A 26,777-nucleotide genomic window follows, 5' to 3' on the forward strand; every position below is an offset into this window, starting at 1 on the left:
CGCGCTACTAACCCGTGAGGGTCTCAAGGCGCCGAGGGAAGGGGGCTGCTGCTATTGCTCGAAGAGCCAGGTCTTGAGGAGTCTTCTGAAGGAGAGTAGGTCTTGGGTCTGCCGTAGGTGGGTAGGGAGGGTGTTCCAGGTCTTGGCGGCGAGGTAGGAGAAGGATCTGCCGCAGGAGGTCGTTCGTTGGATGCGGGGGACAGCGGCGAGGGCGAGGCTGGCGGAGCGGAGCTGGCGGGTGGGGGTGTAGAAGTTGAGTCTGCTGTTCAGGTAGGCTGGTCCGGCGTTGTGGAGTGCTTTGTGTGCGTGGGAGAGTAGCTGGAAGGTGATCCTCTTGTCGACGGGGAGCCAGTGTAGGTCTCTCAGGTGGAGGGTGATGTGGCTGCGGCCGGGGACGTTGACGATCGGGAGGGGGCGTTTTGGATGCGTTGTAGTCGTCGTAGGTGTTTGGCTGGGATTCCTGCGTAGAGTGCGTTGCCGTAGTCCAGTCTGCTGCTGACGAGGGCCTGTGTATCCGTTCTTCTTGTTTCGGTCGGGATCCACTTGTAGATCCTGCAGAGCGTGCGGAGGGTGTTATAGCAGGAGGAGGAGACGGTGTTGACCTGATTGACATGGAGAGGGAGGAGTCGGGGATGAATCCTAGGTTGCCTGCATGGTCGGTGGGTGTTGTTGCTGTTCCCAGTGTGGTCGGCCACCAGGAGTCGTTCCAGGCTGAGAGGGTGGTTCTGAGGATGAGTAACTCCGTCTTGTCCGAGTTTAGCTTCAGACGGCTGTTGCTCATCCAGTCGGCCACGGTCTTCATTCCCTCGTGGAGGTTGGTTTTGGCCGTGTGTGGGTCCTTTGCGAGGGAGAGAATGAGCTGGGTGTCGTCGGCGTAGGAGATGATGTTGAGGTCGTGTTGGCGGGCCACTTGTGTGAGGGGGGCCATGTAGACGTTGAACAGAGTCGGGCTGGGGAATGAGCCCTGGGGGACGCCTCAGTTGTCGGTGGCCTCGGATCGGAAGGGCGGGAGGCGGACGATCTGGGTTCTGCCAGAGAGTAAGGACGTGGTCCAGTCAAGGGCCTTCTCTTGGATTCCGGCTTCTAGGAGGCGTGTCTTTAGAATGCGATGGCAGACCGGTCCAGGAGGATGAGGGCTGATGTTTCACAGTTGTCTAGTTTGCGCCTGATGTCGTCTGTGGCAGCGATGAGGGCTGTCTCAGTGCTGTGGTTTCGTCTGAACCCGGACTGGGACGGGTCCAAGATGTTGTTGTCTTCCAGGTGGCGGGCCAGTTGCGTGTTGACTATTTTCTCGATGACCTTCGCCGGGAACTGGAGCAGGGAGATGGGCTGGAAGTTCTTGAGGTCCTTCGGGTCCGCCTTGGGCTTCTTGAGGAGGGCGTTGATTTCGGCGTGCATCCAGCTTTTCGGGAATGTCGCCGTTTTGAAGGAGATGTTGATGACCTTCCGTAGTTGGGGTGCGATGGCTGCGTCTGCTTTGTTGAATGCGTGGTGTGGGCACGGGTCTGACGGAGATCCTGAGTGGATGGAGTTCATGACCTTGCGTGTCTCGTCGTCATTGAACCAGGAGGTCAGGCGGTTGGCGCTGGTGGTGTTCACAGGGGAGGTGGAGTTTGTCGTAGTCGGGGTTGTCATGGTGTTGAAGCGGTCATGGATGTCGCCGATCTTGTGGTGGAAGAAGATGTGAGTCGCACAGTTCTTGTGAGGGAGGGCGTTATGTTGTTGGCGTTGGCGCTGGGGTTGGAGAGTTCCTTTGCGATGCTGAAGAGCTCTTTGCTGTTGTGTGCGTTGTTATCCAGGCGGTCTTTGAAGGAGGATCTCTTGGCTAATCTGATGAGGTGGTGATGTCTGCGAGTGGCGTACTTGTGGGCTGCGTGGTTGTCCGGAGCGCGTTTGTGGAACCAGATCTTCTCCAGTTTCCGGCATACGCGTTTGGAGGTCTGGAGCTCGTCTGTGAACCAGGTGGCTCTCTTGCTGGCGTGGTTGTTGGAGGGTTTCTTGAGTGGGGCGAGGATGTTGGCACAGTCGTCGATCCACTGTCTGAGGATGCGGGCTGCTGTGTCTGGGTTGGTGGGGGTGGAAAGTGGTGATCAGCTGGTCTTCGGTGACTTTGCTCCAGCAGCGGCGAGGTAGCTGTTGGGTGCGGTGGTGCGTGGTTGGTTTCTTGAAGGTGAAATGGATGCAGCGGTGGTCGGTCCAGTGGAGTTCGGTGGTGTGGTTGAAGGCGACGTGGGTGCCTGTGGAGAAGACGGGGTCCAGCGTGTGTCCAGCGGTGTGGGTGGGTGCGGTGACGAGTTGTCTGAGGCCGAGGTTGGCGATTAGGGTGGCGGAGTTGGCGTTGTTGTTGTTGTTCTCGAGGTAGAAATTCAGGTCCCCGAGGAGGATGTAGTCCGTGGGGGCGAGTGCGTGGGTGCTGGCGAGGTCGGCGATGGAGTCGCTGAATTGAGCTCGGGGTCCGGGGGGTCTGTAGATGAGTGTTCCTCTGAGGGTGGTGTTGGGGTCGGTGTGGATCCGGAAGTGCAGGTGTTCGGTGGTGTTGAGGGTGTCGTCTGCGCGGGTGGCGACCTTGAGGGTGGACTTGTGAACAATGGCTATTCCTCCTCCGATTCCATTGGCGCGATCCCTGTGGGTGATCTTATAGCCGTCCGGGATGGCTATGGCGATGTCGGGTGCCGAGGAGTCGTTCCACCAGGTCTCGGTCAGGAAGGCCACGTCTAGGGCGGAGGTGTCGAGCAGATCCCAGAGCTCGACGGCGTTTTTGCGTGCAGAGCGGGTCTTGAGGAGTATGCAGCGGAGGTGGTTGGGTCCAGTCCTTTTTAGGTTTGGTGGCTCTGTCGCAGGTGAAGCTGCAGGTGTGGCAGGAGAAAGGTCCGTGTGTCTGTTTCTGGGCGGCTTGGAAGCAGGTGTGGTTTCGGCCGGCGTGGAGTGCGTAAAGGGTGCTGGCGTCGTAGCGGAGTCTGGTGTAGTGGCGTTCGTGGGGTCCAGGGGTTTCTGGCGCAGGGCACGGTCCAAGCGCGGACGGGCGCAGATGGGCTTGCCTTTGGTGCTCCAGCTGCGCAGCCTCCATAAGAGGGGGAGAGGGACTAGCACGGGACCAAGATGGCCGCGTGATCGTGTAGCTCCGTAAGACCCGTTCCTCCGTTTGACTATCCTGCCAGTTATCCTGTGACCCGAGGACCGTATTCGATGGGAGAATAGTATTGCTGCGCCCTGGTGAAATTGCGGCTCGAAAAGGTGCAATTCTACCCTCCCGGATCGTTGTTTGAAGTTTTGGGCCTTCCCATCGCCCTAGCCGCGGACGGTGGTGACAATTGTGGCCGGGCGCTAATGCGACAACAGCGGCTGTGCCGACCGGAAGTGGTGCCTCCTCCTGTAACCGCTACCAGGACTTATCCCTAACTGCTCGGCGTCCTCAGGGGGCCTTCCCTGCACTACTTGATTCCTTATGGTTCTACTCTTGGAACGCGGAGGAGGTGTGAAGTGTTGTCGGAGGTGTGAACTTGTGCGACATCGGCCGGTTGATTGAGGCCTCCTCGCTCACCCTCCGTGGCGGCGAGGTCTGAGACCGATAAACCCCCCCCAAAGGTGGGAGAGGGCAGAGAGCTGTCCAATCCAACAAACTGGACAGGTATACACTTCCTAAGGGATTTCCGAGCGATCTGAGGCAACACCCCGCGACCAGACCGGCCTCCCCAAATGGCGGCTCCGAGCCTTCTCTGAAAGACAAAATGGATGTCGTCACTGGGATTGTAGCGTATATGGGGACGAGGATGGATGCACTTGATACCAAACTGGACTCGGTTAAGATCGATGTTAACCTTCTGAGCACGTATCACGCTAAGACTAGTGAAAAAGTGAAGTCCCTGGACATCAAAACCACCAGCCTGGTCGCTGACGTACAGAGAGAGATCCAGGCCTTACAAGCGGCACGGGAGGAGACCCGACAGCTGCTTGATGACTATGAGGGCCGTAATCGGCGCAACAACGTTCGCATCCTAGGTGTGCCGGAAAAGGCAGAAGATCGTACACCTGATCTCTACGTAGAAGACCTGAACCTTAAACATCTGAAGCCCAAGGGACTCAGCAAGTTTTTACGGTTGAGAGGGCACATAGGGTTCCGGGCGGGCCGCCGAAAGTGGGGGCTCCAGCTAGACCCACGATTGCGAGGGTCCTGAATTTTCGGGACCGGATGCCATACTCCAGGCCTCACGGACAGATGGTCCGCTACGATACGAAAATACCACTGTGTCATACTTTTCAGACTTTACGCAAGCCGTACAGAGGATGCGTCAGAGTTTCCTCCAAGTCAAGCGGAGGATGAGAGACAAAGAGATGAAATACTCTATGCTATATCCAGGTAAGCTATGAGTTGAAACGAATGGTAAGACTTGGTTTTTTGACAATGCGGAGGTGGCATCGGACTGGTTGGACACAGTGATGGCGGATGGTGCGGAAGACCGACGACATGAGGCCGAGGTCGAGCGGCAGAGCCCGGAATGAGAGACTTCTGCGCTGACCGATTTAATTGGTTTCTGGACACGGGGGTGGATATAACCTTTTCTTATTGTGTAACAGTAATGCTTTGGGCTAATATGTGTGTTCCTTAGGCATGATTTTTGTGGGGAGATGGGTTGGGGGGCTGTGCGGCAGGCTCCTCTTCCTACTTTTAGCTACCATTGTTGGGCGGGGCGACAGGCACACTACGATTTGGGGTTGGGGCGTTGTCCTAATGCAGAGGTGCAGGTTGGGGGGGAAGGGCCTTGAGTGAGGGGAGGTGGAGGGGGAAGTTGTTTGTTTCTTTTTGTTTTTGGTTTCGTTTTGAATTGCAATGGGTGTTAGCAGATGTGAATGTGCGCTTGTGGAGTGGGGTGAATGTCTTGCTCTAATCGTGCATCTGGGATCCGGGTGTTGAGTTGGAACGTGAATGGTTTGGGGGACAAAATTAAGAGAGGTATGGTTAGTCAACTTATCAGGCGCCATTCACCAGAGGTGGTACTTTTGCAGGAGACGCATCTTGTGGGTAATCGTTGTATGGCCCTTCACAGAGGGGGATATAAACTGATTGCGCATGCTGGGTTTACAACAGGCTCTAGGGCAGTTGGAATTTTGGTAAAGAAGGCTTTCCCATTTGAGGTTCAGGCTACGTGGTCCGATCAGCGGGGAAGATATGTGGGTGTCTCTGGGAGGGTCGGGGGTAAAGCTGTCACATTTCTCACTATATATGTTCACCCGGGACTCCAGTCTGACACATGTAAGGACCTTGCCAAGGTTTTTCTCTCGCTCCCACTTGGTCTCTTCGTTCTTGGTGGTGACTTTAATACAGTTGTCGATGGTAGTTTAGATTGTACCCTGCCGAGATCACTCCCTCCGTCACGTCAGTGGCTCCCCGAATTTTTGGATTCTTTGGGTCTGGTCGATGTGTGGCGTCTTTTGAATCCTGTACTACGGAGCTATACACATCTCTCAGCGACGCATGGCTCTATGTCGCGACTTGACTATATTCTTTTGCCCGCGGCTATGGCTGACACTATCAGGGAGGCGCGTCTTTTGGGAAGGGGTGTCTCCGATCACTCCCCAGTTTGGATCCGATTTGAGATGGGACAACCTGCGGTGGGCAGAGTTGCCCCTATTAACGCCTGGCACCTTCGGGACCCCGTCATCAGGAAAGGGATGTGTAGGGCTTCAGAACAGTACTTTCAACATAATCAGGGTACAGTGGATTCTGCACAGACATTGTGGGAGGCCTATAAAGTTGTTCTACGCGGGGAGGCTTTGTCTCTCATTGCGGGTAAGAAAAAGAGACGTCTGGTGGAGATTAATGCTGTTGAAGCCAAGGTTGTCGACTTGGAAGAGCAAGTTGCTTGTGGCGTGTCTGCCGGGAGTCAACATCAGTTACTCCTCAAGCAGGACGAGCACCATAGGTTGTCTAGGGAATCGGCGGTGACGCAACATAATGATGTCCAGAGTAGGATTTATGAACATGGCGATATGACGGGCAAGCTCATAGCGTGGTTGGAGCGTGGAGAGCGCGCCTCTCGGTTGGTACCGGAGCTTGAAGGTGGCGGTCAGGAGGCTCTCACAGATCCTCAGATGATCGCGGATTCCTTTGGTAGCCACTATCAGAGTGTCTATGCTTCCTCAGACACTTATACTGCCGCTGAACATGCTGAGATGATTAGAGATATTATTATGCCTACTTTGTCTGAGGAGGATCAGAAGTATACGGATTCCGATATTACAGATGACGAAATAGTGGGAGCCATCCAGAGCATTACCTCGGGGAAGTCGACAGGTCCCAATGGTATTCCAATTGAGCTCTATAAATTGAACGCTTACAAAATCGCACCACACATTAAAGCCATGTTTATTGAGAGTAAAGAGTCTGGTAGCCTCCCATATGATCAGCGGATTGCGAATATCGTAGTTATCCACAAGCCAGGTAAGCCCCGAACCTCCCCCTCTTCTTATTTCGTTGCTTAACACGGAATCCAAGATTTTGGCTAAAATACTGGCGATCAGGTTGGTCAAGGTGATCTCCGCTTTGGTACACCCAGATCAGTCGGGCTTTATGCCACGCCGCAACACTGCGTTGAACCTTCGGCGTTTACACGGAGTGCTGGGTAGGGCCCGTGATTTGTTGCAACCCGCTGTGTTGGTGTCCCTGGACGCCACCATGGCCTTTGATCGGGTTGAATGGTCGTACCTATTCGCGGTGTTGGAGAAGCTGGGCTTCGGGCCTGAGTTTATTGGATGGGTGCGCCTGCTATACACTGACAATTGTTCACAACGACGCGAGCCATAGGGGCAATCTGGCGATTTTGCGTTGGAGAGAGGGACTCGGCAGGGATGTCCTCTGTCGCTCCTTCTGTTTGCGTTGGCGTTGGAGCCGTTGGCAGCTTGGGTCAGATGGGATAGGTCTGTGCGTGGTCTGCGGTGGTCCCCGGACTGGGAAGACAAGATTTCGCTTTACGTGGATGATGTGCTTCTCTATCTCACATCGCCTAGATCCTCATTGCTCGTCTTTCTTGATATTCTCAGTGTTTGGTGAGTACTCAGGCTTTGCTATTAACTAGGCGAAGTCTGTATTGTTAGTATTGTCGGGAGACCCGCCGGTGATTCCACAGACCTGCCCCCTCCAAATTGTCACCACGGGCTTTGTTTATTTGGGAATTTATGTTGCCTTGGACGCCAAGACAAGATACGTAGAGAACTTGTTGCCACCGCTGGTCAGACTACATACTGATGTTGAGCGTTGGAGGGCCTTGCCTCGGTCTCATCTGTGCAGAGCGGTATTGTTCAAAATGTTGGCGCTTCCCCGGTTTTTATATGTGCTCCAAAATACCATGACCCTGTGCCCGCTAAATACTTTAAGGAGGTAGAGGCGCTTCAGAGGCTGCTTCTGTGGGATGGTAGACCCCGCATCGCGTATGCTAAACTCACCCTGGCCTGGTATGATGAAGGTATCGGGCTTCCCGACCTGAGGAAATATTATTGGGCCTCCCAGTTGGCGGCTATTAATCAGATAGTGTATGGCTTGCCAGGAGACCCTGGGTACGCCATGGATCGTAGTCAGGCGCCCGGGGGAGACTTCCTTCGGGCCTTGTATAATCGGCCGGGGCGGTTTTCACTCGCGGGTCCCACCTCACATGCGGTGAAGGTCTGGGTTGGGAAGGGAGATTGACTTTCCCGACCCCTCTCTTTAGCTCCGCCAAATTGGGCAACCTGTGGACCACCAAAGGATTTGACAAGTGGGAGCTGATTGGTGTTAGTCAGATTAAGGATGTCTGGGGGAAAGGGGAAGTGCTGTCCTTCGAGGCTCTCCAGCAGAGACATCGCCTTCCTAGTAATGAGCGGTTTTGTTACCTACAGATCAGACATGCCCTCCTCTCCCATATGTTACCAGGTGAAGCCCTCCCCGAGGCCTCCCCTCTTGAAGATCGTGTATTGGATGGGCATATCCCAGAGAAAACTATTTCATTGATTTATTGAAAGTTGATTAATCACATGGAAGACCCGTTGGGGTCTCTCAGGGTGGCGTGGGTTGCTGATGGTTTGGAGATAGACGATGAGGATTGGGTTGAGGCCGTATCCTCCCCTAGAGTAGTGGCGATACAGATGAGGTTGCGTCTGGTACAATTAAAGATTCTACATAGATCGTATGTCACAGGTCCGGTTCTGGTCAGGATGGGATGGACCACGAATGGCGCATGCAAGAGAGGATGTGGAGAGATTGCGACGTTTTTACACATACTGTGGCACTGTGATAGTGTTCAGAGTTATTGGCGCGCCACTCATGATACGCTGAAGGAGGTCCTGGGCTGTGAGGTGCGATTGGAAGCGCGCAGATGTCTTTTGAATATCTGGGAGCCCACGGATCTCAATCAATATTTACATTTACATCAATGGGTTACTCTGGCCTGTATGATTGCGAAACACAATATAGCACAGCTCTCGGGAGCTACTCGACCGCCGCAGCACACCAAATGGGCCCAGGATTTGGACTGGTGTATGTTCAGGGAGCGTGCTGTATATATTGCAAAGGGCTGCCCTGAAAAGTGGATAAAGATTTGGGGGCCATGGAATGTTTACCGGGGCGACATCTGTGCTCCCCCAGCCGGACAATCTGATTTGGACACTCAGGATTCCCCTTGATTCTAAGTTCTATACTATTCTGTGTATCATATTCTGTTTGCGAGACTTCCTCTGCTCCGAGCACTGCAGAAATAATGTCAAGGTATCCCAATGCATTTGTTAATTTTGTTTTATTGTTACCATATATCAATAAAAAGAAATATAAAAAAAAAAAAGAGGGGGAGAGGGAGGTAGGAGCAGCTGGGAGGCGGGACCGGGGTGGCCAATGGGAAGCAGGGGGGGGGCCACAGGGACGCAGTGGCGGGAGGAGCGGGACAGCAGGCGGACGGCAGAGAAAAGGAACAAAGTAGCTGGCGGCCGTGTGGTGGCGTGGGGAGCGACCTGCCTACGAGCAGGGTTAGAGGTCGCTCCTACACCACTGCGCGGTCTCCTTAAGAGGGGGAGAGGGAGGGAGGAGCAGCTGGGAGGCGGGAGCGGGGTGGCCAATGGGAAGCAGGGGGGCGGGCCCGCAGGGAGCGGTGGGAGGAGCGGAAACGGCGAGAAAAAAGGGTTACTATCCTTACGCTGTTTAAAGAAAAAGACACAAAAAAAATATAAGGTACAAAGAAATCGACAGAATGTGGAGATGGAAATGAGGAAATCATAGAAATAAGGGAAAGCGTATCTCAACTACATAATAGCAGATTGCAGTCAAGAAATTGAATTTGCACAAGGATATTACTTTTACTGTAGTACTATGCAGGAGATTCAGAAAAGGCCCAATTTCGTAAGGTGAGGAGTGCCTCTGACAGGAACGCCTTCATCCAGGATTTAAGTCTTTGAACCTTAATTCATGGTAATGCTCTCCAGCTCCAGATTGCCCTTTGTCGTCATATGGGCATCAATTCTACTCTTAAAGCGGGCAGATGGTTTGACATCAATTTATTTTGACTCTTCATGATCTCCAGATGTTAGGAGAAGTGTCTATGCATTCCTGCCACAAGTTCTTACTCCCTGACCATGCCCAAAGTGTAGAACAGCAGCCAGAAGGCTCTAGATGTTGAAGGTTTGATCGCTCTCACGAATCAGCGTCACAGTGACAAAGAAGGACTTGGCATTAGTGAAAAGAAGCCTGAAATTGAGAAACCGAAAGTCAGAGGAGACAAGATGGGTTGGATAAGACTGCTAGTTAAGCCGAAGTTTTAAAGGTCTACCTGAAGTAATTTCAGAGGACGCAATTGATAATCAACAGTGTCTCTGGGGTTAAAATGACTTTAACCCTTTTCTGAGTTGGGACAGATGCATAAAGGGGTCCTGTTTCACTAGGAGTTCCAAATAAGGTAGTCACCATTACTTATCCTACTTGTATAGACGCAACAGCTCTTTAGTAAGAGAATGATAATCTGCAGGACTCAAGAACATTAAAGGCAGGACACACTTAACCACATCCGTGCGGTACGATTTACCGCCGGGTGCTGAGCCCTAATGGAAACGTGCGTGGTCATGACGGAACGGTTCCGTCATGAGAACAGCTCAACCGATGCTCATGACAGAACCGTTCCGTCATGAGCATCGAAAGGGTTAATCAAGGATATAAAATGTTTACCAGAGACTTGCAACCCAGGAATATAATAAACACATGCGCTAGGAAAAGTGAAAGGAATTACTAAGTTTTGGGGCAGGAAATACCTGATAAGTGTCATAAGAGTTCATAGTTTACTACCGGTCAGCTATCTTGAAAAAGGAGGTCTGGCTTGCATCAACACATTCCTTCAGAAATAAAGAGCCAGAAAAGACTAATATCCGGCATCAGATGAACGGTAGACCAAAAACTGTGATTCTGCTACAATTTATTGATCTGCGCTAAGATTATATAATTGATTATGCAGACTCCATTCCGTAGGAAAACCCACACATATTTGATATTCTTGGACACTCAACATTCAGGGCAACATTTCCTTGGCTAGCACTCTAAGATGTATATTTGCCCAGTAGCGGAATGCAACAAAATACCTAGCATATCTGTTAAAAAAGGGCAAGATCTCTATATTTCTCAATAGGTCTTACGTTTGCAATAAGATACGGATGCAGGATTTACATTGATACGAATTGGATGACTGCACAAATGGATTCAAGAGATACATGTGTTTAAACAAACCTAAGGTCGATTTCTAGAAAAAGCTCAAGCGCAGAGGTCCGCAAACACCCAAGCAGTGAAAGGGTTAAATACTGAACCTAAAAAAAAAATCATTATTACTCACGGAGGCTCCAAAGTTTGAAGTTCCTGTAGACACACATCCAACGGTACTCTGCTGAAAGACCAGGACTCTGAATCCACGAGCTGTGTGATATGATTCAGAAGTTTCATCTCATAATCAAACTCAAGAATTCTCCAGCATCCTGCCAAAAACATATTTTTCATGTTAACTTAATTCTTTACACTAGTTGACCTTAATTCAAGAATCCTAGTACAAAACGGAGATTTAGAAGTAACTTGAGATTTATTTATATGTCTATATTTAACCATATTTTAAGCTAATGCTGGCCTTATCTCCAAGGAAGCTCCGCTTTGTGTCCAAATGTGTGGGAGGGTGTGAATTAAAAGTATCGATAAGGTGTGCAAGTCAGGTCTTGTCTCAGTTGCTGATGCATACTGGTCATCTGTCTTAAGTCAGTAAACAAAACACAGCTTAGGGTCCCACTGGGAAAAAGAGGGGGAAGAGAGAGTAGTGCTGGAATCAAGTGCCCGTGCAAATTAATACAGCAAATAGAAGTCACCCTTTTTCCCAATCAGTCATAGGTTATAACATACAACTAAAAAACACCCTTCTGCATAACTTATGCATAATTAAACCATACTTAACCCAATGAGTAAACTGGGTGTATCCTAACAACATTACTAAAGAAAACTAAGTATGTATAGAAATTAGCTTATAGGAATAATGGCACGGCAATTGTGAGGGAGTCCTATTGGAGCTACGATTCAGTGGTCAAGAATTACTATTTTTTTTATTATACTTGGTCCATCGAAGAAGAAACGAGGGAAAATAGGGAGAAAGATTATTCCAGGTTCTCAAAAAAAAAATGTGATAGCAAGAACGTCAAAGGTAGTTAAACAAAGAGGATAAGTAAGAAGATGTAAAAATAATAGCAAAGAAGTTTCAATAGTTAGTGTTGTAATTTTGATCCAATAGACATTAAGGGCAATTGAAGTGCAACACTGATATGTAAAGCAGATCCCATACAACGTGCAAGCAAACAAAAGAAACTTCTCTAAACTACTGTAGCAACATTTGAAAAAGCTTTCATTGTTAAAGGCTGTTCAGTGTTCCACTTTGAAAGAGCTCTTTCAAAGGAGTGAAAACAGAATAAGTGTGGTTTCTGGTTTTCAGTTAAAACAGATTTCAACCAATAAAACGCCACTGAATGGAACACTTTTTCTTTTCAGTAGAAACTGGAAAATACCAGATTTAGTTGCATTTTTATTGCTTTAGTGCCCTCTAGATTTAAACATTATAAGTGCAGCCTCTATGACCCACTCAGGACATTGTAAGCCATTTATTTGGCCACAAATTTCCTGCAGTCTATTTTTACTCCTGTATGAGAGCATGTCACAACTCATATGGCTTCAGCTCACTGTCAAATGCATGTGGTTGTGTAATGGCCAAAGCAAACACAAGGAGATGATGGACAGGGGGTAGAAACGTTTCACTCCACCCCAGTCCCAGATCTGGGTTGAATCTATCATAATTCTTCAGCCACCCCAATTCAGACCCAGCTATATGCAAATCAGCCTTGACCCTGTGCCTCATGGGAACAGTCCAGCTCGAACTTCCTAGACCGGAAACAAGCATCCTGGGACCGGTTAGCCCTGGAAGTAAGCAGGTATCAAGACTGCAACAACAAGATCACTGTGCATATGAACCCCTCTAGAATCAATGTCCTGTAGCCAGTACTCCTTTCCCTAGTTTTAAATGGCGATGATCATAAAAGCGTGCCTTTGTTAGCCATATCTTCTTATACAGAAAGACAAGGTTCATATTATGAAGAGCTTCAACAACCGTGCTGAAGCCCAGAAGAGGCCTATGCTCTGCTTTTGCTGAAACCGAGCTGCCTGGAACACAAAGATTAGCACAGAAAATCTACAAGTTTGTTTATGAGCTGCAGACAGCACAGCTCAAAATCATAAGAAGCAGCCATAGCTCTTTCCATTTCCAAATATGTGCTGCAGGCAGCATAATTTGAGAGAAAGCATGTGATGGAACCAGCACTGAGCTTGTATGCTGAAGTAGGACATGTTAATGATACACCCCCAGATCACCACGTTAAAGTTTCATTTCTACTGTCCCAATGTGAAAATGAAGCTTGGTAAGATTGGAACCTGTAGAGCTGAAACAAGGCCTGACACTGGACAAAGTCACCTGTACAAACTATGGCAATATACTTCATGTGATGGGAGAGCCGAGATAGTTTTTTTTCTCTACGGAAAATGCACTAAAACAGTGAGCAGTGAGCAAAGGAAGGAGCACAGGCACTCGACTGATTTCAAATAAACAAATGCCTACATGCATGGCACAAATCAATTGTTAGCTGCTCCCTCTTTACTCACTTTCAAATAAGCACAAAATTCCATACACGTAGCCCAATAATGTAAAATAAACAATTCATGGTGTGAACTGCAGAGGCATGACGTTTCATCACTATGTCAACAGTTTCTTTATACAGTAGAAGAGTTAGCTATCTCCAAAGACCCCATAGCTAACAGCATGCACAGTAGTTCCTCAGCAGACTTCTCCCATATTATCTTGTAGAATAGGACTAGGCACAGAAAACCACATTTATTTACCCAGTCCTTTCTTGGAATTTCGAAATAAAGAGCTGAACAGTGCGTATTGTTTTGCAATAACAGAGCACAAACCACAGCGTAATGTATATCACATGTCCTAAGCAGAAAATATTCATTCAGTCTATCTTTGAAAATCAAGCAGCAGGAAAACGCGTTTAATACTCACCATTAACATTTCATCTGCTGCAATCAAATATGAATGATTTGCTAACATATCAGAATCTTGCTCACTCTGAACACGGGGTGGGACTAGACGGCTGAACACCGGACATGGGGTGGAACTAGACTCAACAGTTATTTGGAAGAGCAAATGTAAAGAGAAAGGATTTAGGAGAAGGAAAGAAAGAAAAGAAGGAAGGAAGGAAGGAAGGAAGAACTTGCAATAGGAATGAACGAACAAAGAAACTAAAAGCCACATTATTTAAAGGACTGGAAAACAACATGCCCATAATTTTGTACGGTACAAAAAAAGAGTAAATATGGATAACCATTGATTTGTAACATTTTTGAAAACCCATTTAAATTTACTACAAACAGAAACCGAAAACAGGAAAGCCCAAGACTAAGCTGAGAAGTAACAGAGGAGCCAGGTTTGGAGTTCTTCCAGTTGTGCCAATTATGAGGTCTGTAATGGTATTGGTCTCTGAAACAAAGATCTGTCAGCCTTGAAAAAGTCTGATAATGTGATTCTTTGTCAGATTTACTGGAGGGAAAAAGATGCTGGAGTGACCGTAGTTAGTAAGCCGAGGGCAGTAATGATCTGCAAGGACCTCCAACACTAAGATAACGTGGTAATCGATGGTGTCAAATGATGCATTACACAGGTAAGAAAGTGTTTCAAGTGTTAATGGAAACCAATGCAAAGAGAAAATGAGCAAGGGCAAGAAAGACTGATGCTTCTCAAAAGATCTGCTGCAAAAAATCAATGCAAACCTCTCAGCGAATCAAACTGGCCTATCACAGGCCCTCAAAACTTCTGGTTCACTTATCACATTACGTCACACAGTCTAAAGGAGCCATGTTTTCTTTAAGTTCCCATTGCTTGACCCAGCTTCAGAGTGTACAATGTCACTTCCGCTACCATGACATTATGGTGAACTGGCAGTGGTGTCCTGCTGCTCTATCTGTCACTGCAACATAATGTAGTGGCTAGACACGGTACTACAGTGAGAAAAAAACAGAACCTATATACCTTTTGTCTTGCATTAAAATATGAAGGAGGGACCTGAATGCCATGCAGCTGCAAGTCAGCCTTATTGAAGGATGTATCAATAGTATTACTATGATCTAGGTGGTGTGATTTCCAGGTTGGCTACACAGACCCAATTAGGAGAGACACTCTTACCAAACCAAACAAATGAGGAGATAAGCAAATGTAGGTGGCACAGGCATGGATGTTTTTCTTTAATGTACAATTATGTATCTAAAGCGTGTAGCACATATTTCAGCAGAAGAAATAATGAGCGAAATTAGGATTTGTGGAAATAGGATTGCTTCACTTCAGGGAATAGAGAGTGTGAACTGCAAGCAAAAGGCCTCCATGTTTTAAAGAACCACCTGATAAGATATCCCAATTCTTTTTGCATGGCATCATACCTTCAATTTTACAGGCATGTATAACTTGCAATTGGTCCGTTAGCTCTTGCTCACTGGCTTGAATCTGGTTTAGCAAGTCTTCAGTGGTGTACTGTATGTAAGAGAAAACAATGCATTGGTGTACAAAAAATAAATATATGGAGGTAAGAATATGCACTCACATTCAAGAAAATACCTTCTTATCAAAATCAAATGTCAGAATTGTGTCCTGCTTTATACAAGAAATACAAGAGCGTGAGAAAAAAACACCAAATGAAACAGAAAAAATGTTTCGTGAATGTTATCAATTCAAACACACTGGCAACGTCAACATGCCTTGCGTAATGTGCCAATGAACACAAACAGGCAGACACAAATGCCCATATAGACTGTTCTTGCCATTTACGACTGTGCAATATGTTGGGTGACACCACACGCTTGAGGAAAGGTCTGTGCCCAGCTGGTTCCTCGTGGATTTCTGCATGCCTGTGTGTATATGCATTAGCAGATTGAAATAAGACCTTTTATCTTTGGTGATGCTGGTTTCACTCAGTGAGCTGCCCTAAGTACAAAGGGTGAGCATGGGTCTCGTGCTCACTGTATCAAGGCCAAAAACAGTACAGGGTTGCTAGTCTTCCTGCTCAGAGGGGTTACAAGTCAACACTGCAGGCGGACTATTGAACCTAGAATGGAACCAAGGCTGAGTTTCATATGGTTGGGTTATCTCTATGGTGGCACATGGAGCCCAAAAAAGATAAAACAGTAAAGTGTCTCAGAGTACTTACAAATACCCGAGTTTAATCCATTCACCAAACTAGTGTTTGTCTCAGTGGTTACACTGCAGTCACTGTTGTTGTCCTGTCGGCAACTGTTCTACTGTCCTTGATAGCAACCGCGGTCCCTGCCATAGCTGCTGTGGTGGTTCCTGCTGTGGTCAGAGCCAGGGTTGCTGCTCTTGTCCCTGATGTTATATCTACTGTGGTGACAGCTGTGATCTTCTGTGGTGACAGCTGTGATCTTTGTTGTTTTAATAGTTGTCTCTTCGGGTGTGGTCTCTGCTATGTTTGCAACTAGTGTTATAGTTGTGGGCGCTATTGTGCTTGTATCTACTATTGTAGTGCATATAGGGGTTAGGCCCAATGACAGGAACCAGGTAGGGCCTGAGATACAAATTACAACAACAGAGGACCTGGATTCCCACTTCTTAATTTTCAAACACCACACTATATTCCGTTGGTGGTTAGGTTTTTAGGTCGAGCAGACCTAAAAAGCAGGAGAAGCCTGCTTTGTCTGCGAAGACATCTTTTGCTGGCGTGTCTGGAGGAATGTGAGACAGCGTTCAAGCACGAGCTTCGCTGTCTCAGATTCCTCCTCAAGGGCGCGCACGTCGCCGTTCTATCCCCTGCCTCGCATTCTCTCTCATTCACACACAGTCACGCATGCGCACACACATTCCCTCGCGCACACACGCACACACACTCCCCCCCTCCCCCCCAGGCATACACACAGGCAGGCACTTCACATCAGCCCTGGGCCCCACTCACCGGCTGCTCTCTTCCGGCGGGGCTCCTCTCGCGCTCTGCTCCTCACGGCGCGTCTCCTCTTCTGGATCGGGGCTCCCTCAGGTCAGAGGAGCCCCGCAACAGGCGCCACACTGCTCCTTCTCCCCGGGCCCCCTCCAGGGGACCCGGGCTACCCAAGACCGGCAGGGCGCTCCATGCGCCGGCAGGCTTTCTTCTCCCGGACCTCAGGAGGCGGGACTTCCGGTCGGCCGCAAGCGGTTTGGCCGGCCGGGCAAGAGCTTCCGGGTCGCCGCGGGCAGCGCGGCTGCCCGTTTTTCATATACTTGTCTGTTCATGTGGTAGACGGCTTTTCCGCGAATGTATTTTACCTGACATCTTGGTCAAGAAGGCACAAAAGGGCACAAAATGGCGGTGACAAACTCTATCCCTGCAGTCTGTCCACACTATTAATAACGTCGTGTTCAGTCTTCTTATTACGACTTTACGTCGGACGCTCGCGCGCTTGGCAGCTGAGAAGGCGCCGCATCCTTTAGTTACCATGGAGAAAGGGGAGGTTTGTTTTCAAAACATGGCCCGCCTCTGTGGGTGGAGCAACCATTGTTTAGGGTAACAGTCAGACTGTACCATTCTATTTCATACATGGTGATTTTATTACTCTGACGTTCTTCAGTGCTCGCGAGGTGGAGGGTTAATGAAAACAGCACCCTACCTATCCTTCAAGTGCCGTTTCGTTCCGAAGCCTTCGCGCACTTAACCCGCCCTTTCAAACACCCCTGTTTCGTATGACAATTAGTCGCGCCTGTGTTAATGGGTTGTGTGGGGGTAAACAGAGCTTCGGAAGGTCCTGAATGTGAAGGTGAGTTCGAGGCTTGTGAAAACAATGCAAGAGTTTAACGTAATCAGCGCGGAAGGAAAAATAAGCAGTTTTTCAGCGATTACACTAAAGTTACATGGAGAGAATGGGTTCATACTAGTTTACCTTGCCTTCCTCCGCATCTCCTCCTTCAATATTGCAAATTCTTTTGTCTCAGCGTTTCTTGCCTTACCACTCCTTCCTCAAGATCTCCTGCTTTGCCTCTACGTCTGCATCCTCTTTTGCCTTTCTCACTCATTTCAGTTTTTTCTTTCTTCTTTCATCTTCTGCTCTTTCTCTGTGTTATGAGCTGAGCATCTTCCAATTTATCTCTCCTTTCTCATCTCATCTCACTTAAACTTTCTTTCTAATCTCTAGCCTTCTTTTTTCTCCCTAGCTTCTGTTTTATCTTTCCTTTCTTACTAGAACATGCTTTGTCTTCTTCCTATGTATCGCTTATTTTTCCTTTCCTCCACAGAAACGTCTGCGTTATTCTTGTTTTATATATTCATTCGAATCACATTATTTACCTCTGCTTCCATCCTCAGCATCTCCTGCTCCCCATCTCTGCTTTGTCTCTTTTCTCAGCATCTTCGGCTTTCCTAATTGGACATCTACTTTTTCTTTCTCCAACAGCTTTTTTTTTGGCTCTCTTTCTACTTTGTCATTTTAGTACCTTCTGATCTTTACTCTGCAGATGTTATCTTTCCTATGTATGTTGCTTTCTCTTTGTGTTTCACCGCACTAGTCTTAACTCCTGCTGCTTCTCTTTCACGTTTCCCCTCCCTGCTGTTCCTCAGTTCTTTTGCACTCCCTGCTTTCTCCATCTTCTCGCTAAGCAATTTCTGCTCAGAGTGCTTTTCCTTTTACCTGTTCGGCTGCTCACACATTCTTTCTCTTCCCTGTCTGACCAACTCGTCAGCAGTTTCTGCTGTTTTTGATTTCCTATGTTCTGTATCTCTCACCTCTACTCTACATGCTGTCTTTACCTAAGTCATACATGCCCCTTCCTCAGTCCTTTGCACTCCTGTTGTTCCCACCTGTCCTTAGTTTGTGGCTTTTTCTAGTTGTCTATTTTGCCTTCATATCTTATACAGTCACTGCTCCTGTTTTTAATCAACATCTGCCTTAATTCCAGTCAGAAGTTTATACAGCTTCACGGTAGTTCCTGTTGCTTTCTGGCCCCACATCAAAGTATATTGTACTGCCATCTCCTGTTTACAGTTACAAAGTACATCTAAACTCCCGCTAGGCTAGGGAAATTAAAATCTCACCTGCTACCACATATGCCATGATTGTGCAATCAGTAAAAAGCTTCTTCAGATAAAGGAGACTGGCACCTGACAGTCAAAAGATTTCTGATTGCCAGGGAAACACATTTGTGAATCCCCAGTCCCACTGACCTCCATGTTGGGCCTGTTTGAGAATATCTGTGGCACGAGAAGGTGTTCTGTGGGAGTGAGATGCTCTCGCAACCTCACAGCCTTGATTTAAGCTCTCTGATGTTTAGAAGTCCCTTGCTGTCATGATGCTGTGTGCCCAACTAATATGGCAGTACCAGTCAACTAATTGAAAAAGGTTGTTTATACTATTATAAACTATAGGTGAGGAAGACATGCAACAGTTTGAAATTTGAAACACCCTACAAAATGACCGACTTTTGACCAAGCTTCTTGCCATATTGATGGATACCAGAAATTTCTCCCGTAAAAGATATATTGCCTGCCTTTATCAAAGAAGGCTTGGAAGGCTCTCATCGGCTGAGTTTGAACTTCAGTTGCCCTATTTACTTTGACTTCCCTGCTAGTACCGTGACAGTGCCTTTACTCTGGCTTCATTTACTCAGCTGCATCATCATTTTCTCCAGAGCAACAGGAAAATTACTGTTAAGTTAATTGTAGTTTAGTGTTACTAAATTACTGGTAAATAATTTGTATCCATGTACTTCATTTTAATGTAGGGACATGGTTAATATCACTGTAATTTGTTGAAAAATAAAGAACGGGTTTGGTTAGAATAACTTTAAATATTTATTTTGTTACATTTCATTTGAAATAAATTGGGGACCTCTATGGTAATGTTAATTTTAACATTTAATACAAATACACTGAAATAAAGTGTACACCTGAAACAAAGGATTAGAATAAGGATTATAATTTTAATTTAGTTAAGAATGAATGTAATACAATGTACTTTGTGTTCATTTGATTAGATGGAGTTTATTTTTCTACTGGGGTAAGTTTTGAGTTTAAGTAAGGGTAGTTCAATCAATCAATCATTGACACTTATAAAGCGCGCTACATACCCGTAGGGTCTCAAGGCGCTGGGGGGGGGGGGGGGGGGGGGGGGGGGGTGCCGCTACTGCTCGAACAGCCAGGTCTTCAGCTTCTTCCTGAAGGAGAGGTGGTCTTGGGTCAGGCGCAGGTCGGTCGGGAGGGAGTTCCAGGTCTTGGCGGCCAGGTAGGAGAAGGACCTTCCTCCTGTAGTCGCTCTTCGGATGCGGGGGACGGCGGCGAGGGCGTGGTTGGCTGATCGGAGGTGGCGTTTGGGAGCGTAGAAGTTGACTCGGCTGTTGAGGTAGCTCGGGCCTTGGTCGTGTAGGGCTTTGTGTGCGTGGGTGAGGAGGCGGAAGGTGATTCTTTTGTTGACGGGGAGCCAGTGAAGGTCTTTCAGATGTCCGGAGATGTGACTGGTTCGTGGGATGTCGAGGATGAGTCTGGCTGAGGCGTTCTGGATCCGCTGGAGTCTCTTCTGGAGCTTGGCGGTGGTACCGGCGTAGAGGGCGTTGCCGTAGTCCAGTCGGCTGGTGACGAGGGCCTGGGTGACGGTCTTCCTGGTCTCGGTGGGGATCCACCAGAAGATCTTCCGTAGCATGCGTAGGATGTTGAAGCACGCCGAGGAGACGTTGTTGACTTGCCTGGTCATGGAGAGGGAGGAGTCCAGGATGACGCCCAGGTTTCGTGCATGGTCAGTCGGTTTGGGTGCGGTGCCCAGGGCGGGGGGCCACCAGGAGTCGTCCCAGGCGGAGGGTGAGGAGCCCAGGATGAGGACCTCTGTCTTGTCCGAGTTCAGTTTCAGGCGGCTGGTCGTCATCCACTCGGCTACCTCTTTCATCCCTTCGTGCAGGTTGGCTCTGGCGGCGGCGGGGTCGTTGGTCAGGGAGAGGATCAGCTGGGTGTCGTCGGCGTAGGAGATTATGCTGAGGTTGTGTTTGCGTACGATGGCCGCGAGGGGGCTCATGTAGACGTTGAAGAGGGTGGGGCTCAGAGATGATCCTTGGGGGACGCCGCAGATGACTTCGGAGGCCTCTGACTTGTACGGTGGTAGGCGGACTCTCTGTGTTCTTCCGTCGAGGAAGGAGATGATCCATTCCAGCGCCTTGTCCTGGATGCCGATGTTGCTGAGGCGCCGTACTAGGGTGCGGTGGCAGACCGTGTCGAATGCCGCGGAGAGGTCTAGGAGGATGAGGGCCGCTGTTTCTCCATTGTCCATCAGGGTTCGGATGTCATCGGTGGCGGCGATGAGGGCGGTCTCGGTGCTGTGGTTGGCTCTGAAGCCGGACTGTGAGGGGTCGAGGGATCCGTTCGTCTCGAGGAAGGCGGCCATCTGCTTGTTGACGGTCTTCTCGATGACTTTGGCTGGAAACGGGAGGAGCGAGATGGGGCGGTAATTCTTGAGTTCGGTGGGGTCCGCTGTGGGTTTCTTGAGAAGAGCGCTGAGTTCGGCGTGCTTCCAGCTCTCGGGGAAGGTGGCGGTGTCGAAGGATGTGTTGATGATGTCTCGCAGGTGGGGTGCGATGACAGCGTCGGCCTTGTTGAAGACGTGGTGAGGGCAGGGGTCGGTCGGTGATCCGGAGTGGATGGAGTTCATCGTGCGGATGGTGTCTTCGGTGCTGATCGGGGTCCAGGCGTGGAGGGTGGTGGTGGGGGGTGGTTGTTCGGTCATGGTGTGCGTTGGTTGGTTGTTGAAGCTGTTGTGTATGTCGGCGATCTTGTTGTGGAAGTATGAAGCGAGGGAGTTGCAGAGGTCTTGCGATGGGGTGATGTCGTTGTTTCCTGCGCTGGGGTTGGAAAGCTCTTTCACGATGTTGAAGAGTTCCTTGCAGTTGTGTGCGTTGTTGTCCAACCGGTCCTTGAAAGCTGTTTTCTTGGCGGCGCGGATCAGCTGGTGGTGTTTCCGGGTGGCAAGTTTGAAGGAGGTCCTGTTGTCCGGTGTTGGTTCCCTTCTCCAGACTTTCTCGAGGGCTCGGCAGTTCTTCTTGGAGCTCTTGAGTTCGTCGGTGAACCATGGGGCCTTCTTGCTGCCGGGTCTGCTGGGCGGGGTCCTCAGTGGGGCGAGTTCGTCCGCGCAGTTGCTGATCCACTTCGTGAGGTTGTCGGCGGCCTGGCTGGGGTTCGCTGAGCTGGCAGGAGGGTGCTGGCTCAGGGAGGTGGCGAGCTGGTCTGCTGTGATCTTGTTCCAGCTTCTGCGGGCGGCCTGTTGCTGGTGGTGGTGGGTCGTCGTTCTCTTGAAGGTGAAGTGGACGCAGCTGTGGTCCGTCCATTGAAGCTCAGTGGCGTGGCTGAAGTCGATGTCTGTGCTGGAAGAGAAGACTGCGTCGAGTGTGTGTCCGGCGAGGTGGGTGGGGGTGGACACCAGTTGCTTGAGTCCCAGGTTGGCGAGGTTGTCGAGCAGGGTGATGGTGTTGCGGTCGTTGTTGTTCTCCAGATGGAAGTTGAGGTCTCCCAGGAGGATGTAGTCGGCGGAGGGGAGGGCATGCGGGCTGACGAAGTCGGCGATGTCCTCGCTGAATTGTGTGCGTGGTCCAGGGGGTCGGTAGATCAGGGTGCCTCTGAGGGTGGTGTTCGGGTTGGTGTGGATCTGGAAATGCAGGTGTTCGGCGCTGGTCAGGGTGTTGTCGGTGCTGGTCGTGAGACGGATGGTGTCCCTGTGGATGATGGCGATGCCTCCTCCCATCTGGTTGGCGTTTCGGTCCCTCCGGACGATCTTGTAGCCCTCTGGGATAGCGATGGCGATGTCGGGAGCTGAAGAGGCGTTCATCCAGGTCTCCGTGAGGAAGGCAACGTCAGGGGCTGTGGCGTCTAGGAGGTTCCAGAGTTCGATGGCGTGTCTGTGGACGGAGCGGGTGTTGAGCAGGATGCACTTGAGGTGGGTGCTGCTGGTGTTCGTCTTGGCGGGTGCTGGTGCGAGGCTGGTCCGGATGCAGGAGAACTTGCAGGCGTGGCAGCTGAAAGGTCCGTGGGTACCTCGTGGAGCGGCTAGGTGGCATTCTGGGAGTCGGCCGGTGTTGAGTGCGGTGAGGGTGGCGGCGGAGTACGTCAGGCGGGTCGGTCGGGCTCTTCGGGGGCCAGGGGTCCTGGCGCTGGGCGCGGTCCGGTCGCGGACGGGCGCAGACGGGCTTACCTTTGGCGCGCCTTCGGCGCACAAACGGCGCGCCCGCTGCGCGTGACCGCTGCGCGTTCGCACGGTCGCCATTTAAGGCGAAGTGCGCGGGTGGGCGGAGCAGCTGGGAGGCGGGAGCGGGGAGGGTACAGAAGAAAAAGGGGCGGGGCTAATGGCGGTGGCGGGAAGCGGGAGCGGGGAGGGAGAGCGGAGGGCGGCGAGGTAGGCGGGCAAGCAGGAAGGAGACAGGCACAATGGGGGTCAAAAACACGAAGAGTAATTGGAACAGAAAAAACAGGCTAGAATACAGGTCAAAAAACGGCACAGAAAAAACAAGCAACAAATCAGGTCAAAACGGGGGAAAAAACAGTAGGAAAACGATCTTGGCCACAGAAAGAAAACAAGCACAAATTTTAGACAAAAACGGGCTAAAACCCAAGGGGAGCGCTCAAGGCGGCAGCGAGGTCGGCGCTGAGGCAGAGGCAGGCACTGGGGGCACACGCAGCAGCTGGTGGCCGTGCGGCGCGGGGGTGTCCCACAAGTCCTAGTTGGACTCTTTAGGATCACAGTATGGGTTTGCTTTAATTGAAGTGCATGGATTATGAATTGGTTTTCCATTCGTATTAGTGTATTATAATAAAGCTAATCTAAATTAGTGTAACGTAATTTAGAGTTCGATACGTTTTACAAAAATGTATTGTTATTTTTATTAATAAAACAAAGTTGAATTCAGTTTACTGTGGCATAAGCAGTACTGTTATTAAAATGTAATATATTTGAACACCAGCTTAAGCCATTGATTAGTATTATGAGACAGTTAGGGGACCACATGAAGGTAGGAAAACCCTGGCAGATTTGGACAGAATATTGTTGTGGTTGAGATTCCTCTAACAGTGTTTTTTGGTATCTTTGTAGAATAAGGCCTGCTCAGACCCCTTCAATAATCACGCCTCTCTTAGCCACTGATGTTCTTCAGTATCCTGTACCTCTCCGTGTTCCTCTCTTGTGTGCCCATTCTCGCTCCCATCCTCGTGTATTTGTGTGCCTCACTCTTTCATTACCTTAGTTTTTTATGTCTTTCAATTTTTTACTTCCTAGTTCTAGCAGTCTTTTCTTTTCACTATTCCCCTCAGCTGTATGCAATCTTGCTCTATCCTTGTCATCCCCTGTTTATTCCTTCCATTTTCTATTCCTTACCCTTTTGGCTACTTCTTCTTTTTCCATTCTATTTGTCATTTTCCCTTCCTCCTATCCCAATTTGAGAACATTTACCTTCTCTGTCACTCTTCCGTTACCTCTTCTGCAACCCTCCGTTCCTTCGGAACTTGTGTGGAACACGTTCCTCCCCTTGTCTCCTCATTTCGCACTCCCTATGATTTGTCCATCTATCTTGGCCTCAGGTTGTTTTCGCTCCTTGTTTGTCCTTTGTGATAACATCTCACTTACGGTGTACTTATTTTCTGCTATGCTTGCATACTCATCATAAGCGCTAATCATGTGAGACCCTGGAGCCCCTTAAAAAACCTCACCTTGCAGCATGTTTTTCTTTGATGGGAGATCTGGCAAGGCGACCAGCTAGTGGATGCATGGACGTGTTCTAGTTTAGCATGCAGCTTTGGCATGGAGGCGAAGGTGCATGACCTTTATTCCAGGAACTGGAACCTGAACAGCCAGTGAAGAAAAGAAGCATCCTGGCCTGGGAGAGTGGCACCTAAACTGGGCTCTGCGGTGTCCAGGAGTAGTGCTTCTGCAATCTTTCATTGAAATGCAGTATAAATGTCCCCTGCCATAACACCGTTGACTGGATATTATTATTTTAAATTTATTAAATCTATTGCTTGACTTCATATGTGGCCTGCTGTACCCATCACCCCTCCTTATTTCCCATAACTTTGTTGTTCATCTTCTCCATGGTTCATTTACTCGGCAGTGGAAAAACTGTGAACTGTATGTTTTGCATCAAATAATTTCCATCTCCTCTGTGCTAATGGGCGTAGATCACTATTCCTTACTCTGATTATGTTGATGCTTCTTAAGCTTCTCTTGAAAATAAGGTCAGCAGCTGGTGGGAGACACTGGGTTGGGGGGGGGGGCATGGGACGGGTTGGCGAGGGGCTGCATACTATTGGATCCGAGGCATTACAACATTTAAGGTGTTTGCTTACTAATTAAAGGTAACAGTTGAACGTGCATGGATATAAAATACCCTCACTTTCAGCATTACATAGGCAACAGCGGAATATTCCTGTTTAGGAGGATGAGGTTTGACAAATATATTGATGGAACATTTGACTACAAGAAAAATACTACCTAGTGTACACTGCTCCTCACATATTGTCACATTTGAGCATGCTGGTTTACAAGTTGCCTGCTTATTTCGCCTTCAAATCTGAACTCTTTTATGGATTACAACAGTAGAACTTTGCAAGCTGTGTTTGTACCAACCTTTCAATTTGTAATTGAGATAATACATATATACAATGGTTAGCCATTAAATTAGTTAGAATTATAAACTGAATATAAACTAATGGCTCCTTTGTGCCCCAGGCTTTTACACGTTTGTCTAATTTTTAGGTCTCGCAAACCTAGCGTTGCAGGGCGCATGCGCTGCTCGCTCTGCAGGGCTTATAGTAATTGAGGAGATTTCAGAAGTGGAGCTGTAGCCCCGCATTTAATTTTGATTGGCTAGTGTCACTGTTTATGCTAAACGCTGGCTTGTGATTCAGAATGAGGCTTCTTAGTTACCACCCTGTCTCCTTCACCGACTGCACATCCGGACTGGATCTTTTACTTGCGGCGTTATACAGTCTCCTTTAACTAATGAGTAAGCACTCTTTTTATTATTTGGGTAATGGTGACAGCTTGTTGTCTTTTGCATTGTAAAACTGTTTTGCAAGCTTCAGTAAGGCACATGGTACTGTGTAGGCTGCATATATACAATAAAAGGGGGTTCCCCAGGGCAATAGGCGATGTAAGCAGGAAGGGAGGGGATCAACAGAGCAATTAGAAAAGAACACCCTGCCAAGGTTGACAATAAGGGGTCCTATACAGGATCCTGTTGGACCCGGCCTCGTGGCGTGGTCCTCGCTGATCTCCGCAGCTCCAGATCTACGGGTGGAACTGATTCCCGTCCACCCAGAACTGTACATGACACTCCTACCCCGGACCTGAGACGATCCCCAGACCGCGTGCCTGCACCCGTGCACGTGACCATCAGACTCCATGTTTAGCCACCCCGGCCGGCCGGCCACCTTCTTTCCTTTCGGCAGCCCCTGGCCACTCCCGGCTACAGCCAAGCATGCGCGTCCGGCGCGCCCAGATCCGCCCGCGGGGGGGGGGGGGGGGTGAACGACTCCTCAAGTACACGAAACCAAGACCTCCATCGCACCTCCGGCCCCCTTCCGAGGAACTGGTTTCCCTCACACCTCTGAACTATCCCTGGGGGCTGGTTTCGATCACACCTTGGACCTCCTAGCGAGCTGGCTCCAGGCCTTGATGGGCGTCTGGGATCCCCTGGACGCATGGTCCAAAGCATCAAGGAACCAACCGCCAGACAATCAGGCGCCTGGCCCTTGGACCTCCGGCCTCCTGCCTCTGAGGGTCCGGACATCAAAGAGCTCCAGAACTATAAGACAGCCTGCCTTCCATCTAGTCGGCAGTTGTATTTTGGACAAGAAAGCCCTGCTGATCTGATCGCGGCTGACTTTCAGGAGAACAGACTCTGACCCACTGAGCCCTGCTGACGTCGTCGCGGCTCATCCTCGAACCTACGGAACGGAACCATCGGGGCCCTGCTGACGCTGTCGCGGCCCCCTCCCGAAGAACACGAGACCTGAACCATCGGAGCCCTGCTGACACTGTCGCGGCCCCCTCTCGGAACACAAGACCTGAACCATCGGAGCCCTGCTGACGCTGTCGCGGCCCCCTCTCGGAACACGAGACCTGAACCATCGGAGCCCTGCTGACGCTGTCGCGGCTCCATCTGCTTACGAGTACGACGGAGTACTCCTGACCAAGCCCTGCTGAC

General features: G+C 49.5%; 1 protein-coding gene across 1 annotated transcript in view; it reads right to left on the bottom strand.

Moving 5' to 3' along the window:
• Positions 1–26,777, bottom strand: part of DSCC1 (DNA replication and sister chromatid cohesion 1) — a 169,854-nt gene that overhangs the window by 75,798 nt on the left and 67,279 nt on the right. Inside the window, exons 4-5 of the mRNA XM_086966161.1 lie at positions 15,014–15,104; positions 10,833–10,971 (exon numbers count right to left, since the gene is read on the bottom strand). Of these exons, the coding sequence (XP_086822287.1) occupies positions 10,833–10,971; positions 15,014–15,104 (230 nt within the window). The remainder of the gene's footprint in view (positions 1–10,832; positions 10,972–15,013; positions 15,105–26,777) is intronic.

The sequence above is a fragment of the Lissotriton vulgaris genome, chromosome 4_1 (genome assembly GCF_964263255.1).
Source record: "Lissotriton vulgaris chromosome 4_1, aLisVul1.2, whole genome shotgun sequence".
Lineage (NCBI taxonomy): Eukaryota > Metazoa > Chordata > Amphibia > Caudata > Salamandridae > Lissotriton > Lissotriton vulgaris.